The 26,183-nt window shown below is 44.2% G+C and overlaps 1 protein-coding gene across 14 annotated transcripts in view; it reads right to left on the bottom strand.

The window, feature by feature from the left end:
• Positions 1 to 26,183, bottom strand: part of MACF1 (microtubule actin crosslinking factor 1) — a 483,848-nt gene that overhangs the window by 257,443 nt on the left and 200,222 nt on the right. For 8 of the 14 annotated variants that reach the window (XM_082247534.1, XM_082247544.1, XM_082247540.1 and 5 more), the window contains exons 1-16: positions 24,912 to 25,696; positions 24,417 to 24,583; positions 24,220 to 24,332; positions 24,013 to 24,119; positions 23,682 to 23,801; positions 23,498 to 23,593; positions 19,915 to 20,042; positions 19,741 to 19,834; positions 19,158 to 19,312; positions 17,264 to 17,531; positions 17,009 to 17,137; positions 16,412 to 16,489; positions 15,945 to 16,106; positions 15,150 to 15,254; positions 240 to 335; positions 17 to 142 (exon numbers count right to left, since the gene is read on the bottom strand). In XM_082247534.1, the coding sequence (XP_082103660.1) occupies positions 17 to 142; positions 240 to 335; positions 15,150 to 15,254; positions 15,945 to 16,106; positions 16,412 to 16,489; positions 17,009 to 17,137; positions 17,264 to 17,531; positions 19,158 to 19,312; positions 19,741 to 19,834; positions 19,915 to 20,042; positions 23,498 to 23,593; positions 23,682 to 23,801; positions 24,013 to 24,119; positions 24,220 to 24,332; positions 24,417 to 24,583; positions 24,912 to 25,586 (2,619 nt within the window). In that variant the 5' untranslated portion in view covers positions 25,587 to 25,696. Of the gene's footprint in view, positions 1 to 16; positions 143 to 239; positions 336 to 15,149; positions 15,255 to 15,944; positions 16,107 to 16,411; positions 16,490 to 17,008; positions 17,138 to 17,263; positions 17,532 to 19,157; positions 19,313 to 19,740; positions 19,835 to 19,914; positions 20,043 to 23,497; positions 23,594 to 23,681; positions 23,802 to 24,012; positions 24,120 to 24,219; positions 24,333 to 24,416; positions 24,584 to 24,911; positions 25,697 to 26,183 lie in introns of those variants that run through there. The other 6 variants (XM_082247546.1, XM_082247537.1, XM_082247539.1 and 3 more) reach the window with 2 other exon arrangements.

Below are 26,183 nucleotides of genomic sequence, written 5' to 3'. Positions count from 1 at the left end.
CAGTGGTTCATCTCACCATGGAGTCTTGCAACATGTCTTCCAGACGGTTCATACTAGTACTACGATCACATGAATACTTCCTCTTGATTGACTCCTGGAGATTCTTCAGATAAACCTCTGAATCTCGTACATCACTAAAAAACTGAAGGATGAATACCCGTTGATGATTCAATTACTGAGAAATGTTGATGATATAGATCTCAAAAAGTTACATAAACATAAAAAGACAATAAATTTACCTGGAAATAAGCAGAATTCTCCCTTATATGTTGCTCCACACAAAGACATAACTGCTGAACCCACTGCCACTGAGAGACAACTGCTGCACTGTATGCCTAAAAAAAGACGAAAAAAGCAAGAAAAATTGAAGCATTTAGAATGACAAAACTGTGAACATGCTGGACTTCTGAAAACAGGTCTACCTGTCTACATAAACTTTTTTTTTTTTGTATAGGAATGTGACTACCACAAAAACATTTTTTTTTTTTTCAGACAGCATGAACTGTTGTAGAACAACACATACTACTAAGATCAAGAAATAACAGATGTCATAAAAAATGATCTGAGAAATAGGCTAGGAGCCTGTGTTTCCTAGCCATTTGTACTGTCCAAAGTAATGTTATGACCAAATACTATTCTATTCACAAAATGTATATCACTTTTTTTTAAACAACTAGGTAGTGGTTATCCAACTATGTGTAATTTAATCACTGGAAAATAACATTTGTGCACTACTTTTAACTCAACTGATACAATGACACACCCTCCTATAAGAAACAAAATCTAAAACCATGGATTTTCAAACTTAGAGAATTGTTTGGGCTTTGTAAAACATAAGAAAATATTTACCCCCCAATACTTTCTAAATGGCAACTTTGTGCAGCATGGAGTTACCTGCCGCTATACTTAAAATCAAAAAGTCCTGTTTAAAACATCCTCAAAATATAACACAAATTCCAAAAAAGTTGGGATGCTGTGTAAAATCTACATAAAAACAAAGTAAAATCTCACAGACCCATATTTTATTCATAATAGAAAACAGAAAATATATCAAAAGTTTAAACTGAGAAAATGTACCATTTAAAGAAAAAAAAATGGATTTTTGTCCTACGGTAAAATCCTTTTCTCTGATGTTCATTGACAGACACCGCTCCCCATCGCCTTGAACCTTGGGTTTATGCTGCCCCCTACAGGAGTAGGACACTAGGTGGAAAAAAGTTTGACTACGCCAATAGGGCAGTCCCAGGGGGTATACTCCCACTTGCTGCTATAGATCTTCAGTTTTGTAACAAGCAGTGTCAGAGAAGAATATATAACCCAAATAGAAGGGTGGGTGCTGTGTCCGTCAATCAACAACAGAGAAAAGGATTTCACTGTAAAACAAAAATCTAGTTTTCCCTTTCGTTCATTGACGGACACAGCTCCATATCTTCTTGACCCTTGGGACGTCCCAAAGCAGAGTCAACATGAGGGGTGGGAAGAACACAGCAATAAACAAACTTTGCAAAGGCTAAACTTAGTCAACCAAGTAAAACAGGAGCTCAACCAGGAAACTGGAGCTCATCTGACAAAAAACGACACCCTCAAAGAGGACTAATCCTCTCCAACAGCAGCTCACAAAACCTTGCGGCCAAAGGCAGCATCCGCAGATGCCAATGCATCCACCATATAAAATTTAGTGAAAGCGTGCTCAGGCAACCAGGTGGCCGCCTTGCAACCTGCACCACTGACGCCTGATGACGGAAGGCCCAAGAGGCGCTAAGCACCCTTGTAGAATGCGCCTTAACGGGGAAAAGAAGAACCTGACCCTTAATCATGGAATAGGCCTGCAACACCGTCTGCCTGATCCATCTGGAAATGGTCACAGCAGACGCGGCCAGCCCCTTACAGGGTCCATCCGTAAGGACAAAGAGGGAATCCGATTTTTGGAACGAGTTGCCGCTAAGTACACACCGATTGCCCGAACCACATACAAAGGATGTAATTCAATCTCTTTAGGGTGCTTAGGATTAGGACACGAGGAAGGCAACACAATGTCTTCATTTAAATGGAAACCAGAGACGACCTTAGGACGGAAGGACTGGCAGGGATGAAGCACCACTTTATCTCCTTGAACCACCATGTAAGGTGAACGACAAGACACAGCTGCCAGCTCCGATACCCTACGTGCAGGAAAAAAAAAGCCACCAAGAAGGCTACCTTCTGGGATAATGTAAACAGTGGAATCTCGTGAACATTTACCAACAACGGTTACTGAAGAACTGACAGCACCAAGTTGAGATCCCACGAGGGCAATGGAGACCGCACTGGGGGAGCAAAGTGGCGAACCCCCTGAACAAAGGTGCGAACCAAAGAATGCGAAGCCAAAAGACATTGAAACAAAACTGCCAAGGCCGAACCTGGCCCTTGATGGTACCCGAGGCCAGACGCTGCTCAACACCTCGTTGGAGGAAAGCCAAACACCGAATTACTGAAAAGGAGCGGAGGTGAACCACAAGAGATTCACATCTGCAAAGTGCGCTCCTCAAACACGATGGTAAATCTTGCTAAAAGTGGATTTACTAGCTTGCAGCAGCGTGGGAATCACCGATTCAGACAACCCTCTATCCTTCAGCACCAGGCTTCTGACAGTCAAGTCGTTAGGCCAGAGACTAAGTCAAGATGGAAGATTGGCCCATGAGCCAACAGATCTCCTCTAAGAGGAATTCTCCAAGCAGCATCGGCGACCAACCGTATCAGATCCGCGTACCAAGACAGGCAAGGCCAATCTGGAGCCACTAGGATGGCCGTAATCCCTTCTTCCTCTAACCTTTGCAGGAATCTTGGCAGGAGTTCTAGAAGAGAAAAGATGTATAGCAGAGGATACTGGCCTCAAAGGAGCCACCAGTGCGTCTGTTACATCGGCCAGAGGATCCCAATATCGTGCCACAAACCTAGGCACCTTCCTGTTGAGACGAGAGACCAACAGGACCACCTTGGGAAGTCCCCTACTGGAGCCACAACTGATAAAACATCTCCAGAGGAAATGTCCAGTATATTGATCGGTAGTCTTGATTACTCCAGAGTCCAGACCCCCTGAGCACAATCCGTGCCAAAAAAAGCCCCCCCCCCCCCCACTCGGACAGGCTGGCATCCGTGGGGACAACTGTGCAGTACAGGGGAAGGAAGATTTTCCCTGTCAAAGCGCCGGAGAGTGAAGCCACTCAATCAAAGACCTTCTAGTACCCCGGCTCAACAGGATCAGATTGTCTCTAGAGACTGTGGATTCTTGCCCCACATGGCAAGAATCTCTCTTTACAGAGGTCTCGTGAGGAACTGTGCAAACGGAATTGCCTCGAATGTAGACACCATCAGACCCAGCACCCGAATGCCAGTCCTGAAAGACGACTGACTGCTGGACAACAGGAGTCAAATTCATCCTGCAGAATTTAGAGCTTGTCCCATGGGAGGAACACCCTGGCTAAGGCCAAGTACCAGAGCCAATACCTGGAAATGTAATTTCCAACTGAACTCCTGCATAGTAATCTCCCAGTTGTCCGCATAGTAATCTCCCAGTTGTCCTTTAGCACAGTTTGGAGACTCTGCTTGCAGAAGAAGATGATCATCCAGGTACTCCAGTACCGCAATCTCCTGCTGGCTCAACAATGCCAACACCGGGGCCAACACTTTGTGAAGATCCGAGGAGCCAAGGCAAGACCTCTTGATAATGCTCCTCACCCACGGCAAGCGGAGGAGGCGCAGATGACTGACATATATCGGAATATGATGGGAAGCATCCTTGATATCGGTAGAGGCCAGAAGATACCCCTGATGTAGGGACGCCACTACCGTACGGAATAGATTCTATTTGGAACATCTGTATCCGCACAAGTGGTTCAGAGCTTTGAGGTCCACAATATTGGACGTACCTCCCTTTCCTTCCTGGGACCTGTTAACAGGTTTGAATAAAACCCATGAAAAAAAACAATCCGATTCTGAGACCGGAAGAAACACCCCTTGTGGTAGCAAGTCTTGCATTGCCTCGAAGAGACCTCGCAGGCAGTCTGGGGATAAACACAGGTAGGAAGGAAAGAACCTCTCTGGAGGAGAAGACCGAAACTCGATGTTGTAGCCAGACCAAAGCGGCTCGTTGACCCACCTGTCTTGAATCAGGGAGGTCCACGGATCCATAAGGACCCGCTCTCAGCTTACCAGACTAGGTCCTATCGGAACCTCCGGAGAAGGTTTACAGACTTAGATCCCTTGTCTTGAAATCCTGCTTAATGATATCATCCAGGGAGGATCCGAAAAGGTGATCCCCCCACACAGGGAGGATCAGATAAGGCCTTTTTGGATGTCTGGTCCGCAGACCCGCATTTCAGCCATATCTTGCTCCGAAGGACCACTGCTGTCACGAACAGCCTAGAGACTAAGGGAGCCACATCCAGAGAGTCATCACAGACTAACTGCAACCCCTGGACCAACTGGTCCGCCAACTCCAAAAAGGCAGGGAGAAGCTGGTACCTCCAGATCCTGGTGCAAAAGCTTTGCCTACAAGTCTGGGGCTCCAATACTATAGTGAACACCGTCCTAAGGACCGATCCGGCCACAGTAAACATGTGGCAGACCAAAGTCTCGGCACTCCTGTCAAAAGGATCTTTTAAAAACTGGACACTCCTCCATCAGAAATAGGGAGGATTTATTCAGCCCAGAGACCTGAGAGTCCACCACAGGTGGAACTGGCCGAATATTCAACAGAGACTACTCAAGGGATACCATCTATCGAAACGCATAGGCACCCCCCATATAGCATTTAGGACAACTCTGCTGACTCGCAACAATTTTGTCACAGTAGGCGGGAAAAAGACCCACAGTGACTGTATAGGTGGTGGGGAATGGACAGGAACCCGGGGGTCTGACCATCCCGGGGAGAGGCCCACGTCCATCCCCAAAAGACCACCAAGGGAGAGGGGGGACACTACTTACCACACCTTGGAACCGGACGGGCACGACTCCAGGCAGACCACGGCACCATATTGGAATGTGAGTGCTGCAGGCCAGAGGCACGCTGTGACTCAGGTCGTGACCAGGGCTATGCAACCTCGCGAGGCGTTTACTCGCCGGCCAGCCCCTGTCCAGTAGGGCTATGTCATGGCCAACCTAATGCGGAGCTGAGGTCGGGTCGCGTTCGTTGGCCGGACTGGGGAGACCGTAAGGATCTAGAATATCCAGTCCATCGCCCAGTCCAGCAGTTGATTGTAGTTCTTACAGGAACAGAATTGATAGTAGTTCTCACAGGAACAGAAAATAATAAAAGAAGCAAAAAAAATGGATTTTTGTAAGAACTTACCGTAAAATCCTTTTCTCTTAAGCTCATTGACAGACGTAGTCTTCTTGATTCTCAAGAGCTGGGTTATGTTGTCTCCGCAGGAGTAGGACTAGGCAGAATGACAAAACGTTCTGGCTCCACCCTAGGGGCAGTCCCTGAGGGTATATCCTCCCTCTCTCTGCTACAGGGAATCAGTTCTGTTTAAAGCAGTACAGAGAATTTAACCCAACCCAACTCAATGATAGAGGGGCGGGTACTACGTCTGTCAATGAGCTTAAGAGAAAAGGATTTTACGGTAAGTTCTTACAAAAATCCATTTTTCTCTATCGCTCATTGACAGACGTAGTCTTCTTGATTCTCAAGAGCTGGGACATCCAGAAGCAGTGCCACAAAATGAGGGGTGGGATTGACAGAATCAAATCCAATCTAGAAGGCCCAACCGGAGCCAACCAGAAGTATCAAAGGACTCATCGAGTAAACAGATGAGACCTACCCCACAAATCCTCGAGGTAGACCAACAGTCTCCTCAAACAGTGGCCTGCAGGAACCTTGCAGCCAGAAGAGGCATCTGACGATGCCCTCACATAAACCTTATACAATATTGTAAAGGTATGAACCGACTACTAAACAGTCGCCTTGAAAACCTGAACCACTGACGCCTGATGGCGGAAGGTCCAGGAAACTCTAAGCGCCCGAGTAGAATGCGCCTTAACAGGGAACGGGGGATCCCGACCCTTAGATAAAATAAGCCTATATCACCGTCTGTCTGATCCATCTAAAGATGGTCGCAGCAGAACAGGCAACCCCTTCTTAGGGCCATCCGTGATCACAAACAGTGAATCCGTCTTACAAATTGAATCCGTAGTATTCAAGTATATCCTGATCGCCCGAACTACATCCAAGGAATGCCATGCAATTCTCGAGGATGATTGGGCTAAGGACATAGGAAGGACAGTACACTGTCCTTAATCAATGAAACTTTTAAACCACCTTAGAAGGAAGGATGGATTCGGATGAAGAACAACCTTATCCCTATGAACCACCAGATCTGGGGAACAACAGGATAATGCAGCCAGTTCTGACACCCTGCGTGCAGAAGTGATAGCCACCAAGAAGACCACCTTCTGGGATAAAGTAGGCAAGGGAATCTCCCTGATATTTTCAAAGGGAGGTGTCTGAAGAACCGACAGCACCAAATTAAGATCCCAGGATGGTAACGGCGCGTGCACTGGCAGAGCCAGGTGTCGCACCCCCTGGATGAAATTCCGCACCAAGGAATGAGTAGACAAAAGCTTCTGAAAGAAGATAGCAAATGCTGAAACCAGACCCTTGATAACACTCAAGGCCAGCTTCTGCTCAACTCCCTGTTGCAGAAAGCCAATATTCGGACTACCGAACAAAGATGTAGATGGAACCCAAGGGATTCACATCACACAATATAAGACTTCCATATACGATGATAATCTTTCTGGAAGTCGCTTTCCTTGTTTTAACTAGAGTAGGAATAACTGAAGCTGACAATCCCTTGTCCTTCAGCCCCTGGGCCTCAATAACGAGGCCGTTAAAAACCGGCGATCGTAAAGCAGGATGGAAGATCGGTCCCTGAGACAGTAGATCCTCCCTGAGAGGAAGTCTCCACGGGACGTCCGCCATCAGTCTGACCAAGTCGGCGTAACAAGCACGACGAGGCCAATCCGGAGCTGCCAGGATTACTGGAATTCCTTCCTCCTCTATCCTGCGAAGAAGTCTTGGCAGTAACCCAAGAGGAGGGAAGGTATACATTAGCTGGTATTGCCCCCACGGGGCGATCAGTGCGTCTGCGGTTTCTGCTAGAGGATCGCGGGAGCGAGCCACGAATCTCTGAACTTTCCTGTTGAATCGAGATGCCAACAGATCCACATCCGGGGTGCCCCATCGTAGGCACAACTGGTGGAAAAACGTCTGGATGGAGGGACCATTCCCCCTGATCCAGGGTCTGACGGCTGAGATAATCTGCCTGCCAATTCTCCACCCCCGGAATGAACACCGCAGAGATTGCTGGAACAAATCATTCCGCCCAGCGAAGAATGCAAGCCACTTCTTTGGCCGCTCGGACACTCTTGGTGCCCCCCTGATGATTGACATAAGCCACGGCCGTGGCATTGTCCGACTGGCTCCGAACCGGGCTGCCCTGGAGCTGCTCGGTCCAGTGAATCAGACAAAGTCTGATCGCTCTCAGTTCCAATACATTTATCGGTAATCTGGATTCTTCCGGGGACCAAAGTCCCTGGACAGATAACTGACCAAGAATTCCTCCCCATCCGAATAGACTGGCATCCGTGGTCACTATCGTCCAATATATTGGCAGAAATGACTTTCCCTGGCTGAGCATTGGAGACCGAAGCCACCAAACCAGAGACTCTCTGGTCTGTTTGCTCAATCGTATCTGATTGTCCAGGGATTCCGGATTCCGATTCCATCTGAGAAGAATCTCTTGCTGAAGAATTCGGGTATGGGACTGGGCAAATGGGACTGCTTCGAATGAAGCCACCATCAACCCCAGAACCCTCATGCAAGTCCGAAGGGAGGACCAGCTGTTGGACAGTAACAACTGGACTGCTGATTGAATCTTTCGGAGTTTCCCTACCGGAAGGAAAACTCTTGTCCTGACTGTGTCTAGAATTAGACCCAGATATTCGAGCCTCTGGGTGGGAACCAGAAATGACTTTTGCTGGTTCACCAGCCACCCGAATTCCTGTAAAGAAATCATAGTAATTTCTATGTTTTGTAGCAAGGTCTGAGGAGACTCTGCATGAAGCAGAAGATCGTCTAGGTAACCTAGAATCGATATACCTCTTTGGCGCAGAAGTGCCAACATTGGGGCCAACACCTTTGTGAAGACCCGCGGAGCCGTGGCGAGACCGAAAGGTAACGCCACAAACTGATAGTGGTTCTCCTCTGCGGAAAAGCGTAGAAAACGCTGATGTCCTGCGAAAATGGGAATGTGAAGATAGGCGTCCTTGATGTCTATGGACGCTAGGACATCCCCTGGATGCAGGAAGGCTGCTACCGTGCGAATGGACTCCATTCTGAATCTTCTTATGAAGACAAAAGAATTGAGTGCCCTTAAGTCCAGAATTGGACGCACTTTGCCCTCTTATTGTAAATAGGTTTGAATAAAACCCTAGAAACCGTTCTGTCCAAGGAACGTGGACTACCACTCCTTGTTGTAGTAAATCTATGACTACTCTCCGCAGATCTTCTAAACGATCTGAGGATAGTCGGATATTGGAAGGGAAGAATCGCGCCGGTGGGAGAGATCGAAACTCGATCTTGTACCCTGACCTTATGACTTCGCAGACCCATTTGTCCGGGATTCTGGAAAGCCATGGATCCGGGACCCGGCGAAGACGTCCCCCCACCCCAGTTATGGGTGGGGGCGCACCTTCAGTCTTTGGACGGTTTATCTTCAGGTCTGGAGGGGGCGGGCTTTTGCTTGCCCGACCAACGACCCCTGACGCCTCCTGCAGGAGGTTTGGAGGACTTAGTTTTTTCACCCGCTGGACGAAAAAACCTCTTGTGAGCAGAAAAAGAAGGCCCTCGTCTTTGACGAGTTACCCTTAAAATTTTGTGGTAAAAAGGTGCTTTTTCCACCGGTGAGATCCTTAATGATCTCATCTAAGTTGGCTCCAAATAGACGCTCTCCTGAAAAGGGGATATTAGCCAATGCTTTTTTGGAACCTTGGTCGGCTAACCAACCTTTTAGCCACAGTGTACGCCTGAGAACCACTGCTGAGACAGATGCTCGCGCCATTAATGGAGTGGCGTCTAACGCCGCATCACACACAAACTGTAACCCCTGTATCATTTGCTGATACCGCCTGAGGGACTTCTTCTAAGTCCCGGCGTAACCACTTGGTCCATTCAGTTACAGCCTGCGAAAACAGACCAATAGCTATATAGGTCTGAAAGCTGATCCAATCAAGGCAAACATGGTGCGAGACATAGCTTCTATCTTGCGATCCACTGGATCTTTAAAAGACGGAGCGTCTTCTAAAGGAATAACCGTGGCTTTATTCAATCTAGCAATTGGTGAATCCACCACAGGTGGTTCTGTCCATTTCTTAATGAGGGTTTCCTCAAACGGATAACGCCTGTTAATGCGTTTAGAAATAGTAGAAATGCGTTTTGGCAGACTCCATTCTTCTTTGATTGGATTGCCAAAACATTTGGGCAATGGAAAAAACCTTCGCCACTAGATGCGTTTTTAGACCCAAAAGGGATCTCAGTTTTAGCTATTTCTGACGGAATACCCTGTAATCTTAAGGTCTCTTGAACAGATACCATGAGTGCGTTTACCAACGCTTCCTCTCTGGCTATGGCTGATGCCGAAACATCCTCCTCACTGTCTGAAAAGACAGTACACGAGACACCAATACCAGATGAAGTACCTGCAACTGCAGAAATAGGCTCAGAGTCTGAATCCGAGGTTTCAGATAATAAGGGGTTAGGCGGGGGTCGCTTACTTGCGCCCTGTCCTTGACAAGCCACTTCCACCCGGGACACAAGCTTCCATAATAGCGGACAATGATTTAATCGTCAGTGGGGTGCTGGAGGATCCTGCAGACCCCTCGAGGGGATCCGGAGGAGATACCTGAGTGGCAGGGTCCCTGATAATTCAGGACACCTTTGCCAGAAAACACAAAAAAATACCTCTTTTTTTTTTTTTTTTTTTTTAAATTTTTTTTTTTTTTTATGTGTCTCCCCCTAGCGCAATAGCGCCCCTCAGAGTACCTGCTTCTCGATCCCAGAGAGAGAGAGAGGGACCCCCAAGGCTCACCAACCGATGCAGTGCAGTTTCCAACAAACTGCAGTCAGCGTCTGTCTTACACAGACTGGAAGGAGCTGTTTGCTTTTTCCCGGGTAGAAGGCGTGGCTCCGCCCCCTGTGTACGCCTTCCGGCGTTCCCAGCTCTCCACGAGGTAGCTGGGCTCACAAAACATGGCCGCCCCCATAGAAGAGACATAAGACTCCAAAAACATGGCGGCCGGCGTGACCTGAGGACATACATGCATTCGGTCTACGGCAAAATGGCGGCGGACCACCGATATCGTCTTCCCAGCACATCCACCTGCTAAGAGATGATATATGGATCTGCAGAGATACACTGCACATAAGGTAGGATTATACCTCCTATGTCTGCTGTAATGTTACAGTCTGCTGGGTAGAGTGTTAGCTCTTGAACCAAGTCCACTTCCCACAAACACATGCTGTATTACAAGGGGGACTTGTAAGTATCAGATATATACTGACCATATATGGAGGGGCCCATAATATATACTGCCTCATAATGAGGAAAAAAGGGAACGTTTACTCACCATACCGAACCGACAGGCACCCTCTCTTCACAATACCCTCTCCACCGGGGTGGGGGTTTGTGGACGCCTCAACTCTCTGGTACCTGGCGTCCAAGCGAGCTTTTAACTCGCAAAGTCAGTCCCTTTACTGGGACTCCGTCGCGGCCGACTCAGCGCACTGGTCTGCACGCGCTCTTAGGCAGAAACCGGGGTGACCACTGGATCTCAACATCCAGCCCGTCGCCCGGCCCCGCATACTTACTTGAATATGTCGCGGCCGACCAAGCGCAATGCCATGGTCTGCGCGCGCTCGTAGGCCGGCTGGGGTGACCACAAGTGTCGCCCAGTCCGGCATTTTTGCATGAAGATCTCACAGGAAAAAAACACTGGAGAAAACTACCTAAAAAATGTCTTTTTCTTAAAGAAAAAAAGTCTTGCCAGGACCAAAAGATCCCAGCAAGGAACTTAGGTCCTTACTCCTGACTAGACAGAAAAAAACTGATTCCCTGTAGCAGAGAGAGGGAGGATATACCCTCAGGGACTGCCCCTAGGGTGGAGCCAGAACGTTTTGTCATTCTGCCTAGTCCTACTCCTGCGGAGACAACATAACCCAGCTCTTGAGAATCAAGAAGACTACGTCTGTCAATGAGCGATAGAGAAAGTCCATCTAAAAAAGGAAAAAATGCTAGGACCAGAGTTCGCAGTAAGGAACTAGGTCCTTACTCCTGACTAGGCAGAAAAAAAACTTAAGACCTATAGCAGGAAGTGGGAGTATACCCCTAGGACTGCCCTATAGGCGCAGTCAAACTTTTTCCGCCTAGTGTCCTACTCCTGTAGGGGGCAGCATAAACCCAAGGGTCCAGAAGATATGAAGCTGTGTCCCTCAATGAACGAAAGAGAAAAGGGTAATTTTTAAAATTGTTGGCAGCAACGCGTCTCAAAAAAGTTGGGACAGGACCACAAAAAGCTGGCAAAGTAAATGGAACAACGGAGAGCTGTAAGAAAACTTTGCAAATGATTAGATCATTTGGCAAGAGTTCAGTAACATGACTATAGAGCATCTAAGAGAGTCTGAGGGGTTGCTATACTAAAACTGGAGAGTACAAAGTCTGGTGCAGCTCTGCATAGAAACCAATCAGTTTCCATGTTATTTTTTTTTTTTTGCCAAAGCTTAATTAAACAAGCTAAAGTTGGAAGCTGAGTGACTACCATGCACCAGATTTTGCACTCTCCAGTTTTAGTAAATCAACCCAAGAGCGTCTTAGAGGTAAATATGGGCAGAAGCACGTCAATGTGTGAAAAGCTGCATAGAAAGATTGTCGAACAATTTCAGAGTAATGTTCCTCAACAAAAAATTGCAAAGATTTTAAATATATATCATCATCTACAGTACATAATATCATCAAAAGATTCTGAGAACCTGGGGAAATCTTTGCGCGCAAAGGACAAAACCGAAACGCAATGTTGGATGCCCGTAATTTTTGGGCTCTCAGGTGGCACTGCATTAAAACAGGCCTGATTCTGGGATACGCTCAAAAATCCCTGTCTGTAAACACAGTTCCCTGCGCCATGCAAAAATGCATATGGCTATCATGCAAAGAATAAGCCATATCTGAACATGATCCATAAAAGCCGCTGTCTTCTCGGGATCAAAGCCTATTTACAATGGTCTGTTGAAAAGTGGAAAACTGCTCTGTGGTCAGACAAATCAAAATGTCATTCTTTTTGGCAACCATAGGCGCCGCATTCTCTGAACTAAAGAGGAAAGGGACCTTTCGCCTTCTTATCAGCGCTCAGTACAAAAGCCTGCATCTCTGATATTATGAGGGTTTGTTTTAGTGCATATGGAATTGGCAGCTTGCACATCTGTAAGGGCACTATCAATGCTGAAAGACGAAACCAGGTTTTGGAGCAGCATATTGCTTAAGAATGAGACACCATTACTGTTCGAAAACTCCAGCAACAAGTCACCACAGTTCCAAAACTTTTGCAGTGTAATTAAAAGAAGAGGGAATGCTACACCGTAATAAACATGGCTCTGTCCAACTTTTTTGGGGTTGTACTTTGCCAGCTCTCTGTTGCCCTGTTCCAACATTTTCATGAGTGTCGCTGTAATCATATTCAAAATTACTTTTTTTCTTGAAATTTAACATTTTCCCACCTTAAACATTTGATATGTATCCTATTTTCTTTTGTGAGTAAAATACGGGTTATTGAGATTTGCAAATCACTGCATTCTAATTTTTTCAGTGCCTTGAAAAAGTATTCAGACCCCTTGAAATTTTTCACATTTTGTCATGTTACAACCACAAACGTAAATGTATTTTATTGTGATTCTATGTGATAGACAAACACAAAGTGGCATATAATTGTGAAGTGGAAGGAAAATTATAAATGGTTTTCAACATTTTTTACAATTAAATATGTGAAAAGTGTGGCGTGCATTTGTATTCATCCCTCGGAATCAATATTTTGTAGAACAGCCTTATGCTGCAATTACAGCTGAAATTTTGGGTATGTCTCTACTAGCTTTGCACATTTAGAGAGTGACATTTTTGCCCATTCTTCTTTGCAAAATAGCTCAAGCGCTGTCAGATTGGATAGAAAGTGTCTGTAAACAGCAATTTTCAAGTCTTGCCACAGATTCTCAACTGGATTTACAGTAGGTCTGGACTTTAACTGGGCCATTCTCACATATGAGTATGCTTTAATCTAAACCATTCCACTGTAGCTATGGCTGTATGTTTAGGGTCGTTGTCCTGCTGGAAGGAGAACCTCCAGCCCAGTCGCAAGTCTTTTGCAGACTCTAACAGGTTTTCTTCTAAGATTGCCCTGTATTTGGCTCCATCCATCTTTGCATCAACTCTGACCAGCTTCCCTGTCCCTGATGAAGAAAAGCATCCCCATGTTTCATGATGGGGATGGTGTGTTTCGGGAGATGTAGTGTTAGTTTTCCGCCACACACAGGGTTACGCTTTTAGGCCAAAAAGTTCAATTTTGGTCTCATCTGACCAGAGCACCTTCTTCCACATGTTTGCTGAGTCTCTCACATGGTTTCTCGCAAACTGCAAATGGGACTTCTTATGGCTTTCTTCTTGCCACTCTTCCATAAAGGCCAGATTTGTGGAGTGCACAACTAATAGTTGTCCTGTGGACAGATTCTCCCACCTGAGCTGTGGATTTCTGCAGCTCCTCCAGAGTTAGCATGCTGATTCTCTAAATAATGCGCTCCTTGCCCAGCCTGTCAGTTTAGGTAGGCGGCCATGTCTTGGTTGGTTTGCAGTTGTTGCATACTCTTTCCATTTTCGGATGATGGATTAAACAGTGATTTTTGAGATGTTCAAAGCTTGGAATATTTTTTATAACCTAATCCTGTTTTAAACTTCTCCACAACTTTTTCCCTGACCTGTCTGGTGTGTTCATTGTTCACTAAGGTTCTCTAACAAACCTCTGAGGGGTTCACAGAACAGCTGTATTCATAATGAGATTAAATTACACACACGTGGACACTTTTTACCAATTAGGTGACTTCTGAAGGCAACTGGTTCCACTAGATTTTAGTTAGAGGGATCAGTGTAAAGGGGGCTGAATACAAATGCACATCACACTTTTCACATATTTATTTGTAAAAAAAATTTGAAATCCATTTATCATTTTCCTTCCACTTCACCAGTAGGTGACATTTTGTGTTAGTCTATCACATAAAATCCCAATAAAATACAGTTACGTTTTTGGTTGTAACATGACAAAATGTGGAAAATTTTAAGGTGTATGAATACATTTTCAAGGTACTGTATGTAGATTTTACACATTTTTGGAATTGGGGTTGTATGTAATGTAGGTACAATACCCTTAAAGAATATACAATAGGATTCCCTTTGCAAAAATAAACAGTTTATTGCACCACAAAGACATTTTAGGACCACACGATTAAAGTGGAACTAAGCTATCTTAATATTATATATATATATATATATATATATATATATATATATATATATATATATATATATATAAAATTTATATTTATTTCTTTATTCATTTTATTTTATTTTTTGTTTCTTGTTTTAAACTTTTTTTTTTTTTTTACATTTCTTTGTTTCCAGGTCACTGGGCTAGACCAGAATAATGGCATACATTCCAGGAGTCTTAATTTTTTTCTCTTTCATTTGGAAGAAGAAGGGGGTTTTCTCAGCTAAGTACATCCTCCGGCCTGCATGCCTCAGCTAAGAGCAGTTGGATTCCAGGAAGTAAACATGAATAATCTGCCATTAATAAAGATGGCTAAGGCTATTTGCTAAGGGCATTTCTCAGCAAAATAAAGCAAGAAGACATAGATAGATGGAGAATTTTGCTATAAATAATAAAAATGTTCAGTTTTTCATGCCCAGATACGGTTTCGTTCTGCTTTAACCATATAGATAAAAAAAATATATATATATATATATATATATATATATATATACACATATATACACTCGTTGCCAAGTAAGTCTTACACATACCTCCACAGTTTGCTTTGCAGGATGATTTTCGAGGGACAAGAGTTCAGCTGTCTCTTGCAAAGACTGAATTAAATCCTGCTTCTGTTCCAGCTCTTCAGTCAGTTCCTGGGAAACAGAAAATAATGTTATTACTACCATACCATCAAATTCAAGGCAATGCCAAGCTCAAACTTAATCACATAAGATGGTCGGCTGTGACAAATACAACAAATTAAATAGGGAATAGGCCAGCTCAATCATGCAAAGGGAAATTCAAAGCGGTAGTAAAGTCTAAATAAATATATTTAAAAAAAAAAAAAGTTTCACCCTGCAAGGCAGTATGATATTGTGCTAGTATGCATCGCACACTAGCACATTATGAAAAACGTATCTTAAAACAAAGCCCTCCAGTGGCGCGTTGTCACCGCTGCAGATGCTTCCATCTTCACCCGGTCTTCCATACGGGTTCGCGGACCCCGGGCTTCTGACACGCGGAGCCGTGATGCAGTCACACACGGTCTTCATTCTGGGTTTGTGGGATGCCGCCGCTTTAATGGCCAAGCCGCGATAACGCCGCTGCGTGGAAGTTTCAGGCACGGCACACAGCTCTGAAGGAACAGCACAGGTATGCCGTTCCTTCAGAGCAAATGCGACGTCACCGGCTGCTTCTTGCTAGAATATCTCCTAAATGGTGCACGTTTAGGAGATATTCATTTTACCAACGGTTAAACTTTATTATAAGCTTGCCTGTAGATGAAAATAAAAAAAACTGTTTACTACCACTTGAAAATCTGTATTGTTTTACATTAAACTTACAGCAAAGTATTCTTTTTTTGCCTCCATGTTAGAATTTCCATCACTCCAGTCATAAGCCAGCTCCTCCTCTTCCTTCTCATTTAGCCAAATAATCTGTGCTGTCGCTCGAGACACAAACTCATAGAGGCTCTCCAAGTGACGTAAACGGGAACTACTGGTCTCCTACAGCGCAAACACAGTAGTGATTATTCATTCTTAAGGTCTTGACAAAAAAACATTTGTGTTTAGTAATAGTCAACACAGTTCATTTGGCTGTGCAGAGTACTGGCCTGTGAATGTTTTACGTTTACAGAGAAAAAGATTTGGGGTACACAATCACAACATTCTGGATGGAGTCACTTACAGAAACCCAGTGCAATCATCTAATAGTATGCACTAATCTACTTTATTCAAAATTGACATGAACCTAAGCGTGTTATACCAACATTCCCATATAGTGAAAAATAATCAGTACATCAAGAGCTTACCCTTAGTTTGCAGTACTGCATTTCAAGCTTGCTTAAGGTCTCTTTATAACTACTGCAGAAATTTGGAGACATTTTAACCTGTCAAAACAGAATTCCATGAGACATGAAAGTTTGGGTCACTCATTTTTAAATGATAATAAAATTGAGAGCTACAGTAAACCCCCGCTCCATCGCGGTTCAGTTTTTGCGGTTTTTACTATATAAATCATTAAAAATGAAATATTTTTGTGTTTTCCATAGCTCTTGCTATGTCTCTCAGTATCTTTTATGTGTTTAAATTCGTTTCTATTGTTTTAAAAGTGTGTTTAAAGACCTTAAAATGCTTTTACACGTACAGTGACAGTAAAAAAAACATGCCTACAATGCATTTTAATAGGGTTTTTCTATTTCGCGGATTTTCACTTTTAGCGGCTGGGTCCGGAACGTAACCCCCGCAATAGAGGGGGGTTTACTGTATTAACAAATAGCACCCAAAAGTAAACAGTGCAAGCATTAACTTTCCTTTTAATTCTGTTATCTTTTATTTGGTCTTTGGCAAAATTATTAAAGCAGTTTGTGCAGCTCTACAGTAGCAATTATTCACAATGACACACTAACCTCATAGCTTCTAGCTTCTCGCAGACTTGAGGCCAGCTCCTCCACACTTGCGTGGACTTGACGCTGAATTTCCAGCTGTGACTCCACACTCGGAAGATCACTGCCCCACTCTGCTCGCTCCAGTTTCAACTGAAAAATGGGAGCATTATTCAGTGAGATGAATATTACATATATTCTTTCTATACCACATAGATCTTAGCTCAGACAAACTATATAACCAAGAAAATCATTTTCTTTGTAGACTGATTAACTCACCTGCATTTCTTCCACCCATGCAAGAAGTTCATAGACAAATCTAAGGCTACCCTCATCTTCAGAAGATGACAGTGCGAGGAGCTCTGCCCTGCTCATTGGTTTCCGAAACCAAGAAGTGGAAGAAGGTGCTGAAGTATTAAGGGTTTGTTGGTGAGATGTATTCCTGGATGTGGAAGTTTGTAGATCGGAGTTGAAGAGGTTCCCTCTCCTATACAAGTTGGAGTACTCAAGCCTGAGCGTGAGAAGTTCATCTTGAATCCTCAAAACTCTAAATAACAGACAAAAATTATATTCATTGATACTGATATAATAGCCAAGCACTCCCTCAGATAAAAAGACTGAACAAAAGTAGTACTAGTATTGTTCCTTTTTATATCACTGCAAATTGGGTCATGCAACAGTACTTGTATAGCTTAGTACGGAGTTCAATATGTACCTAATTGTAGCTATCAAGGTACAAGAAAAATAAAGAAATGCTGTCAGAGTCAAGACTATGGCAATGCACAGTCAGATTTTAAGCAAGCTTTTGGGATGAGATGATTTAAAAGACAATGGGGTTGATTTACTAAAACTAGAGAGTGTAAAATCTGGTGCAGCTGTGCATAGTAGCCAAACAGCTTTTTACTTCTGCTTGTTCAATTAGGCTTTGACAATAAGACCCGGATCACACTGATGCGACATACGCTCTGACTGAGAGCGCACATGATGTGTATAAATCAATGGTTTATTATGAGAGCCTTCTTAATTGCTCAGACTTCAAAAGGTTCCTGCACTACTTTGGTCAGACTTTGGTCCGTTTCAGCCTAAAGCCTGGAAGCTGACTGGATTCTATGCAGAGCTGCTCCAAATTTTGCACTCTCAAGCTTTAGTAAATCAACCCCTGTATATAGTTTTAAAGCATGCTCAGCTCTCCCCTTGTACATAAAGTCAAACTTTAGCACAGTAATGCAATACTGCAAATAGTTATTAGGCATCCTACAGAGATACAGCTAACAGTCATTAAAGTTACAATGCCTGGTCACATCCCTGATATGCTGCTAAAAATTTCAGGGTGCCTGCTAACTATCTACAGCTTTGTTTTGATTGGCAAGACCAAATTACAAGCCAACTTTTGACCTGTTTAATTTATGAACACATGAAACATTTCATGCATGTTATACATATGTTAAGGTCTATAGGCCAAGCTAGAAAGGCAGTTCAAAGAGAACTAAGAACTAAAGCTGGGTACGCATGAGCTAAATAACAGCCAGCATCGGTCAGTTCAACTGGAACTGGCCGACATTCATTCAGTGTGAGCTTTGTTTCTGACAGAAGCCGGTCTTACTTCCGGCTTTTGTCAATGGGACATGCTGGAAAACCAGGATCTGATCAGCCGGCGTAGATCAGTGTGTTCTGGCAGGGGGCAGTCTCCCTGCTAGAACAGCCATAGAGAACGCTGCACTAACTTTGCATGTGTTAGTACAGTGATCTCAGTTTTTTTTTCCTTCAGCCTGTGTACTAGGCTTAAGAGTATACTGATGTCAGACCAATCAGCCTGTGTACTATGCTTAAGAGTATACTGATGTCAGACCAATCAGCCTGTGTACTATGCTTAAGAGTATACTGATGTCAGACCAATCAAGAGAGGATTTCCAAAAAGTCACTAGATGGGATTGCACTCTTTGCCCTTCTTTTAGAAAAATAAGGCCACTACCAAAAAGACTGAACAGCACACAAATATGTTTTTGTTTTTTTTTTCTGTGCCCTGACTTCAGGATAGAGTGCATATACCACGGTCTCTGTGTCTTCATATGATATTTCTGATGCATCACCAAGGGCAAATTGCACATTTAGCAATCATTTCCTAGCTAATATTCATAACACCCTGCCAAACGACTCACTAATTGTATATTACCTGAAAGCTAATTCCTCCACCTGGAAGTATTTCTCATCTCTCAGGATCTGCACATCTGCCTGCAGCTGTCGCAGAACACCTTCACTCTCCTGAAGAAAATGGAGAACCTCCTCCTCTTGCTGAGTTTTCTGGCCACATTCAACGTTAGCGGCATCCTGAAAAATGTCAAAACACCATCTTAGGACATGGCAGAAAAGGTACATTATAATCTTACAGCAGAATGGAAAATTAGCTAATCTAGGCCGAAGAAAAACAGAATGGCTAAACAAGGTACAACCTAAACACCTGAAAAGCTGTCAAAAACACAGTTTAGGACTGCAATCTACTTACCAACAAATATAATAATTTTCATAATTTTATAGAAAGTAAAATAGTACCCAAGGCAAAAAAGCAAACTAACAAGCAGAAAAGATAATAAACCAGTGAACAGTATATAAGAAACAATGTAATTACTCTCACATGACTGAGAATTTCCAGTGAATGATAAACTATTTAATCTTGAATCAAAAACAATATTTACATGTATAAATATTCTTATATGTGCAAGAGCTACAGTCTAAACTGCAGTGACTTTGTCCCTTACCGATTGTAGTGTATTCCTCGCTAGCGTCAGCTTCTCTTCACAAGTCAGGCAACCATTCTGGATCTTGTTCGCAATGTGCAGGAGCAATTCAAGTCTGCAGATGTAGAACCATTCATTGTTGCTCAATGTACAGATAAAAATGAAAAATAGCCAAAACCATACTAGAAAACCTACCTCTCTACTGCTGGTCGCAGGACTTTCTCCCTCTCCAGCATAGATAGTATGAGTTTTCCCCACAGTTCCTCCACATCATTAGGGTGAAAGGACGGTGGAAGCTTGATGCGGCCAAATTCAATCCAAGTCTTGCATAGGTAAAAAAGTGAAAATATAAATGGATTAAAGGAAGACATTTGGAGGGGGAAAAATAATTCACTTGAAAGATCCACTTTGCCTGTAAAATGAAGATGAATGCTAATGGGCATTTTCTTTCTGCTTTTTGTATTGAAGGCAACGCTGTATCTAGGCCTAGGGTGGCACTTTGCAGGGGGGCAGCAAAAAAAACCAGCCTGTTCCCGAACGAAAATAGTCCTTGCCAGCAATAGCGTTGGCAAGGACTATTTGCCAACACTATTGCAGACCGCACCAGGGTGAAACCCACCAGAGGGGTGACACCCGTCTACCGGGCCGTATGTCCTAACCACTGGTTGTGTTGTGTGTCACCAGCGCTGAGGGGGCTGTCTGCATGTTGACAGGACGGGATAGACAAAATCTTGGTCAAACAAATTGGAAAAATTGACCAACACTGTCCATGTGATGTTCTGACCAATCAGAATGCCTGTTCTGTTGAGAGTTACAGATTTAGGTGATACCGCAGGGTTTCCAAATCCTCGGACTTGTGATGCAGCGCCCTGACAGCGGGGGATCGTAGGACACTGGAATAGGGGCACTGGGGGGAAAGGGGAGGGTGTCCAGTGATCTTACACTTTAATGTCATGCTGAGATCTAAGGATGGCAGAGGAGGGGAGGGCTGTGCTGTGTACACAGTGGACGATCCTCACTGCACCCTACCTGGGACCCGCTCCATCAGTCCTCCTCATCTGACATTGACACCGCTGACATGGATCTCAGGGGGGTTCCTATCTGGATGACCCAGGATGTGTCCCCCCATAAGAGAAGAATGTAGGATGCCTGGCTCAGGGATGTGCTGCCATATTACATGGGCTATCCTCTCCCTTCCAGGAATAATACCCTGTGACCAACCCCTCTGTCCCGGATATTCCAGGATCTCTTACAGCCTTTGGTGACCTGTTGGGATCTTCCAAGACTGGGAGTGATGGGAAAGTCCTGACCCCTCTCCCCTTCATCATCCTGGAGAAGTGTATAGGGAGGACTCCGTACACCTGCAGCCTTCCCCACACCGACTGTGGCTCCGGCTATAGCCAGCTCTCTCATCTGACAGAAGAGGCGGGCAAGGAAATCCAACAGTGATCAGGTGTGTTACCTCAAAGAGATGCAGCAGCACCCAGCAGGGAAGACCGATCCCTGTGCGGTATGTCCGGGGGTGTTCACTAAAGTCCACTTCTGCAGTGGGGGGAAGACGCAGGTCCGGAAAAAAACAGGTCAGTGCATGACAGCTAGTTACACTCCATACATCCCTCCATACATCTGTCCCCCCCCATCCACCCTTCCATTCATTCCTCCATCCATTAATCTGTCCATCCTTCCATTCATTCACCTCTACTTCCATCCATCCCTCTATCCATCCATCCCTTCTTCCCTTTCTCCGACAATCTCCATAAAGCTGACCCAACACTAAAAAAAAAAAATCAGATTGGACACTTTCCTTTATATTTACCAAAACAAAGGAAAAAGCTAAACATACATTCACTCTGTAACCAATCAGGCATACCCTTGTACTACACATTTGATGGTAGCTCAAAAGGAGATTGTACAACCAGATTGTATAGAATAGGGTCAGCGTAAGGCTCCCCATGCATGTTACAAAAAGTGGGGCCTAAAGATGAAGGGATGTGGTTTACAGATGGCAGGGCGTGTCTTAAATGGGAAGGGGCATGGCCTTGGCAGGAAGGGGTGGGTCATATTTAAATTAGAGGGTGCAAGAGTTTAGTCAGGCCTAGGGCAGCACAAAACCGGAATACACCACTGATTGAAGGGCAAAACACCAGATAATGAAAATTCAGTGTATGGTAAACACTATAGAAGTAAACAAGTTGTCAGCTCCTTGTACCTTTCCAGGGCTTTATTAAAGTGATTGTAAAGCCTGGAGCCGCTATACTAACTATGCAAGTAGTACAGCGATCTCCCCCGCTGAGCTATTCTGTTCTGACAGGGCGACCCCCCCCCCCCCCCCTGCCAGAATACTCCAATCAGTGCTCTCCGCCACTTCTGTAGGACAGATCAACATACACACAGGCCAAATATCAGCCGTTTTTTTTTTTTAATTGGCAACGGTCGCCCGAAATTCGGCCCGTGTGTACCCGGCTTAAGGCTGAGTTTACACGAATGCCAATTGGATGCGTTTTTAACCGCATCCAATTCACATAAGATGTGAATGTGACCGGCTTTCGATGGAGCTGGTTCACACAATTCAGGTAAAAATTTGCACCTGAATCGCACCTGAACCAGTGAACAGAAACGCACTGGATTCCGGACTGCAAACCGCTGCCACATATGTGTGAACCCAGCCTAAACATTTTTTTACCCGAATGCATTTGCTGTATTAAAGTGATACTAAAAGGTACACGTTTTATCGCTTAAAAATATCAAACATGTTATACATACCTGCTCTGTTCAATGATTTAGCTCAGAGCAGCCCTGATCCTCCTCTTCTTGGGTCCCCCCACTGGTGCTTTGGGCTCTCTGCCTCCCCCACCAAGTGCCACCATATCAAGCCGCTTGCTATGGGGCACTCGTGCAGGTTTGCTTCCAAGCCCCACTCTGTATGTCCCAAAAACACAAACAAGGCTCGGGCACGCCCCCCTTTCCCTCCTCACTGGCTGTGATTGACAGCAGCAGGAAACAATGGCTCCCACTGTGTCTCTGCCAGTGAGTAGGGCAGACAGCAGGGAGAACAGCAGCACTCATGCACATCACTGGATCAAGATGAGGGCTCGGGTAAGTATTGGGGGGGGGGTCGTCTGGGGGGAAGCTGCCCACAGGTGTTTTTTTTTTTTTCCCAATGCTGGAAGGGGAAAAAAAAAAACCTTCAGCCTTTAGAACCACTTTAAAGGTAAAAAAAAAATGTTCCAGTACCAGTATCACCCGCCCCCTTAACACCCATTTTACTTACCCAAGATCTCTCTGTTGGAGTATTACAGAAAAACAAGAAATCAAAGCCCGTCTGCAATGCTCCACTGATAACCAAAATATCAATATTGTTCTCTGTAGAGCAGAAGTCAACTGGCGTAGAGTCCACTGAACCCTGCACTGACTTAACTTGCAAGTGAACACAAAAATTTGTCCTTTTGTTTTTTCAAAGACCACAGTAAAAGATTTCATGGCACATTGGTCAAAGTGCAATCTTAAACTCTTGTAACTGTAGACAGATTTACTTCTACAGGGTTCAATGAGCTTTAAAAAAGCACTAATGGCCCAATAACCACTTGATCACTTTATGTGCAAGTGAACATAATGGAAAGGGAAAAAGACAGAGACAGAAATAAGCACAGTACAAAATGTGCTGAACTAAAACTGAAAAAGGGGGGTAAGACAACATGATTAATAATGATAAAGTAGTATCATTGACAGTAAAAGTCAGCAGCTGGATAGCTAACAGACCAGAAATCTAAACATTTACCTGTAACATCTGATATATCTTCTGTATTTGGGCTTTCTCTAGCTCCTTTGCAGGAATTTCAGTTTCTTTTACATGTACATACTGATTATAAAGTGCCTTTAAAGAAAAAAATAAAATATGTGAATGTGTACTGTGTTCTGAGGCATACCTTCCTCTGTATGATGGTCAATGTCATCCAAATTACCTTCAACTCCACAGGGTTCTGTGGGAATGATTTGTCAGACATCAGTAGTACATGTTGTCGGATCCACTGTGTAAGGGACATAACTCTTTCCTGGTATTCCAGCCAGCGAGAATCCACTTCCTACAAAAAGAAAGCAAAACAAAGGTATAAGGCAGCCAACCACTGATGGCAAAGGCCTCTAAACAACATCAAGGTCACAGATGTGCAGCAAAACACAGCAATCATTCTGACATTAAATTTTCAGGTTTTTATTCTAATCAGCCAAAAAAAAGCTGATTTGTGATTAGATGCCCTTAGGTCTTTCAGTACTTATTTCATAATAAGAACTCACAGTGGCACTTATCCCCTCTCCTCCTTCTGGGACTTTGGGAAAGGCATCATATATAGAAGAGACATACGTGATCACAGACTTCTCATCTGGGGAGTCTACATCCACATCTAAAAAGAATACACGCAGAAATATAATAAATAATAATAAATAAGTACAACCAGCCTCTTCCAATAAATTTGCAGAGGCTTTCACTAAAGCTGCACATACCTTCAGAATCTAATAATCTCGTGACACCCAAGCTCTCCGCTATTTCAAATGCTTGCTCCAGGTTTTCCCGGTTACTCTGAATTTCTACTTTTTGCATGTCTACCAGGTCAGGTCTGAAGGGAAGAGCACAAAGTTTTGATTTCTTCTTTACAGTAAGTAGCACAAACGAAGACCATACGAAATAAAGGTGCACCTACCTATACCGGTGTATAATGGCATTGAACATTTTGCCATCACTCCAGCAGGAAGTAAAGTTGGTGCACCTCACCCCAACATATCCCGCCGTCACCTTCTGCGTCCATAGGAGCAGCTTCTCCTTGGCAGACATATCTCCTGATTCCCCGCTAACATAAATATCAGAGATCTGCAGACAATGAGATCACAAACCTTATCAGTTCTGTAACACTGCTCCTTCTCTCCTCACACTGCATAAATTAAAGTGCGAGGATTCACACCAACTACATGTTCTGAATATGTGCTGAGATCATTTTCACAAAACCTGTCCCAGAAATGAGTTTACTCCTGCACACTTTCTAACAGAAAACATTTTAATACAAATTCATACGACGACTGCTCCCTGTGAACGAAAATCATGTCTGACATTGCATGTCTGTGTACTGTTCTAGAATATTAAATGGCAATGTTCAATAAGGAGACTATGATGAACAGGAGAGTGTTCTGAGAAATCCCACCTTCTCTGACTGTGACAAGGGCTCACTGCAGTATCCCGAAGATGAAAGGTCGGGTCCCCAGGACTTTGTGCTGGGTATTGCTTTTGAAGTTTTAACCTTTCCTTGGAAAGACAATCGGAGGTCAGTTTCAGCACTACAGACGGTCCTGATGCTGACAGCATTTTCCAGAGCTCCTTCACTGACAGGAATTAGAACAGCTCTGCTATTACTGGCACAGTCAAACTCCACCATGGTGCTGATTGATCGCTGCTTGTGGTCTGCTGGGTTGTCCACTATACGAGCTATAACTGTGGTCCCTGCCGGTGGAGATTCCGGAGTAGGTAAGGGAGTCAGTAGCTGAGCTCTGTGTACAATCCCATGCAATGTCTCTCTCACCTGAAGCACTCTCCCCCCCTCTTCCTCATCCTCCTGTATAGTGTTTGAGCTTTCAGCATCTTCAATAGGTGCAGGTGTATTGCTAAATAAATCCTGGGTCTCTAGATTTTCCACCTTCTGTGGACCCATTTCATCCCTTTCTTCAGCCTGATCTTTTTTCTTCCTCCTGAAGCGTCTTTTTTTCTTCCCAGACTGGGGCTCCTTCTCTGTCCCTGGTCTCGGCTCCTTCGGCTTTCGAACACAGCTGACAGAATTCCCCATATCTCCAGTGCATTTATACAGCATTGACGATGCTGGCATTCAGAAAAGGAAGAGGGCTCACACCTCACAGCATCACCTTCCGCTTGCAATTTTCATATGTCTATATATTCTCCTCTCTCATCCCAGCAACTGATGCATGCCTAAGACAGACATTTTACAGACTGAGACATCTCCCTGCATCTCCCTCTGCAGTGTTCAGATCACAGGCACCTTACATCAAGCCTACAGCTGATTGGATGCGGCTTTCTCTGTATTAGTGAGGTAGCTAAACCCCACCCTGCATGGGTTGAGGAGGGGGAGAAATGGCTCAGGAAGGAGGGGAGTAAAGAGCATTGTGCAATAAAACCGAAGATGCTACGTGAAGCTTATACAAAGGACCTCAGATGCACACACAAAAACTTCAAGTATGAAGGGACTAAACATATTCTCATGCTGAAAAATTAGTCAAATGCATTTTATTTATGGAATTTTTTAATGTCTTTCCAAAGTCTATAGATTTTAGTACAGGATGATAAAATCTCCTTACATTATTAAAATAAATAAAACCATGAAATAGCTTTACAGGGAAAAAACGTAAAAATCATGGCTAAGGAAATGTGTTTTTCCTTTCTCTGAAAATCCCAGAACATATATAGG

The sequence above is a fragment of the Pelophylax lessonae genome (assembly GCF_965119305.1).
Source record: "Pelophylax lessonae genome assembly, chromosome: 2".
NCBI lineage: Eukaryota > Metazoa > Chordata > Amphibia > Anura > Ranidae > Pelophylax > Pelophylax lessonae.
Note: the sequence above shows the minus strand (reverse complement) of the source record. Positions and strands in the feature narration are given on the sequence as shown.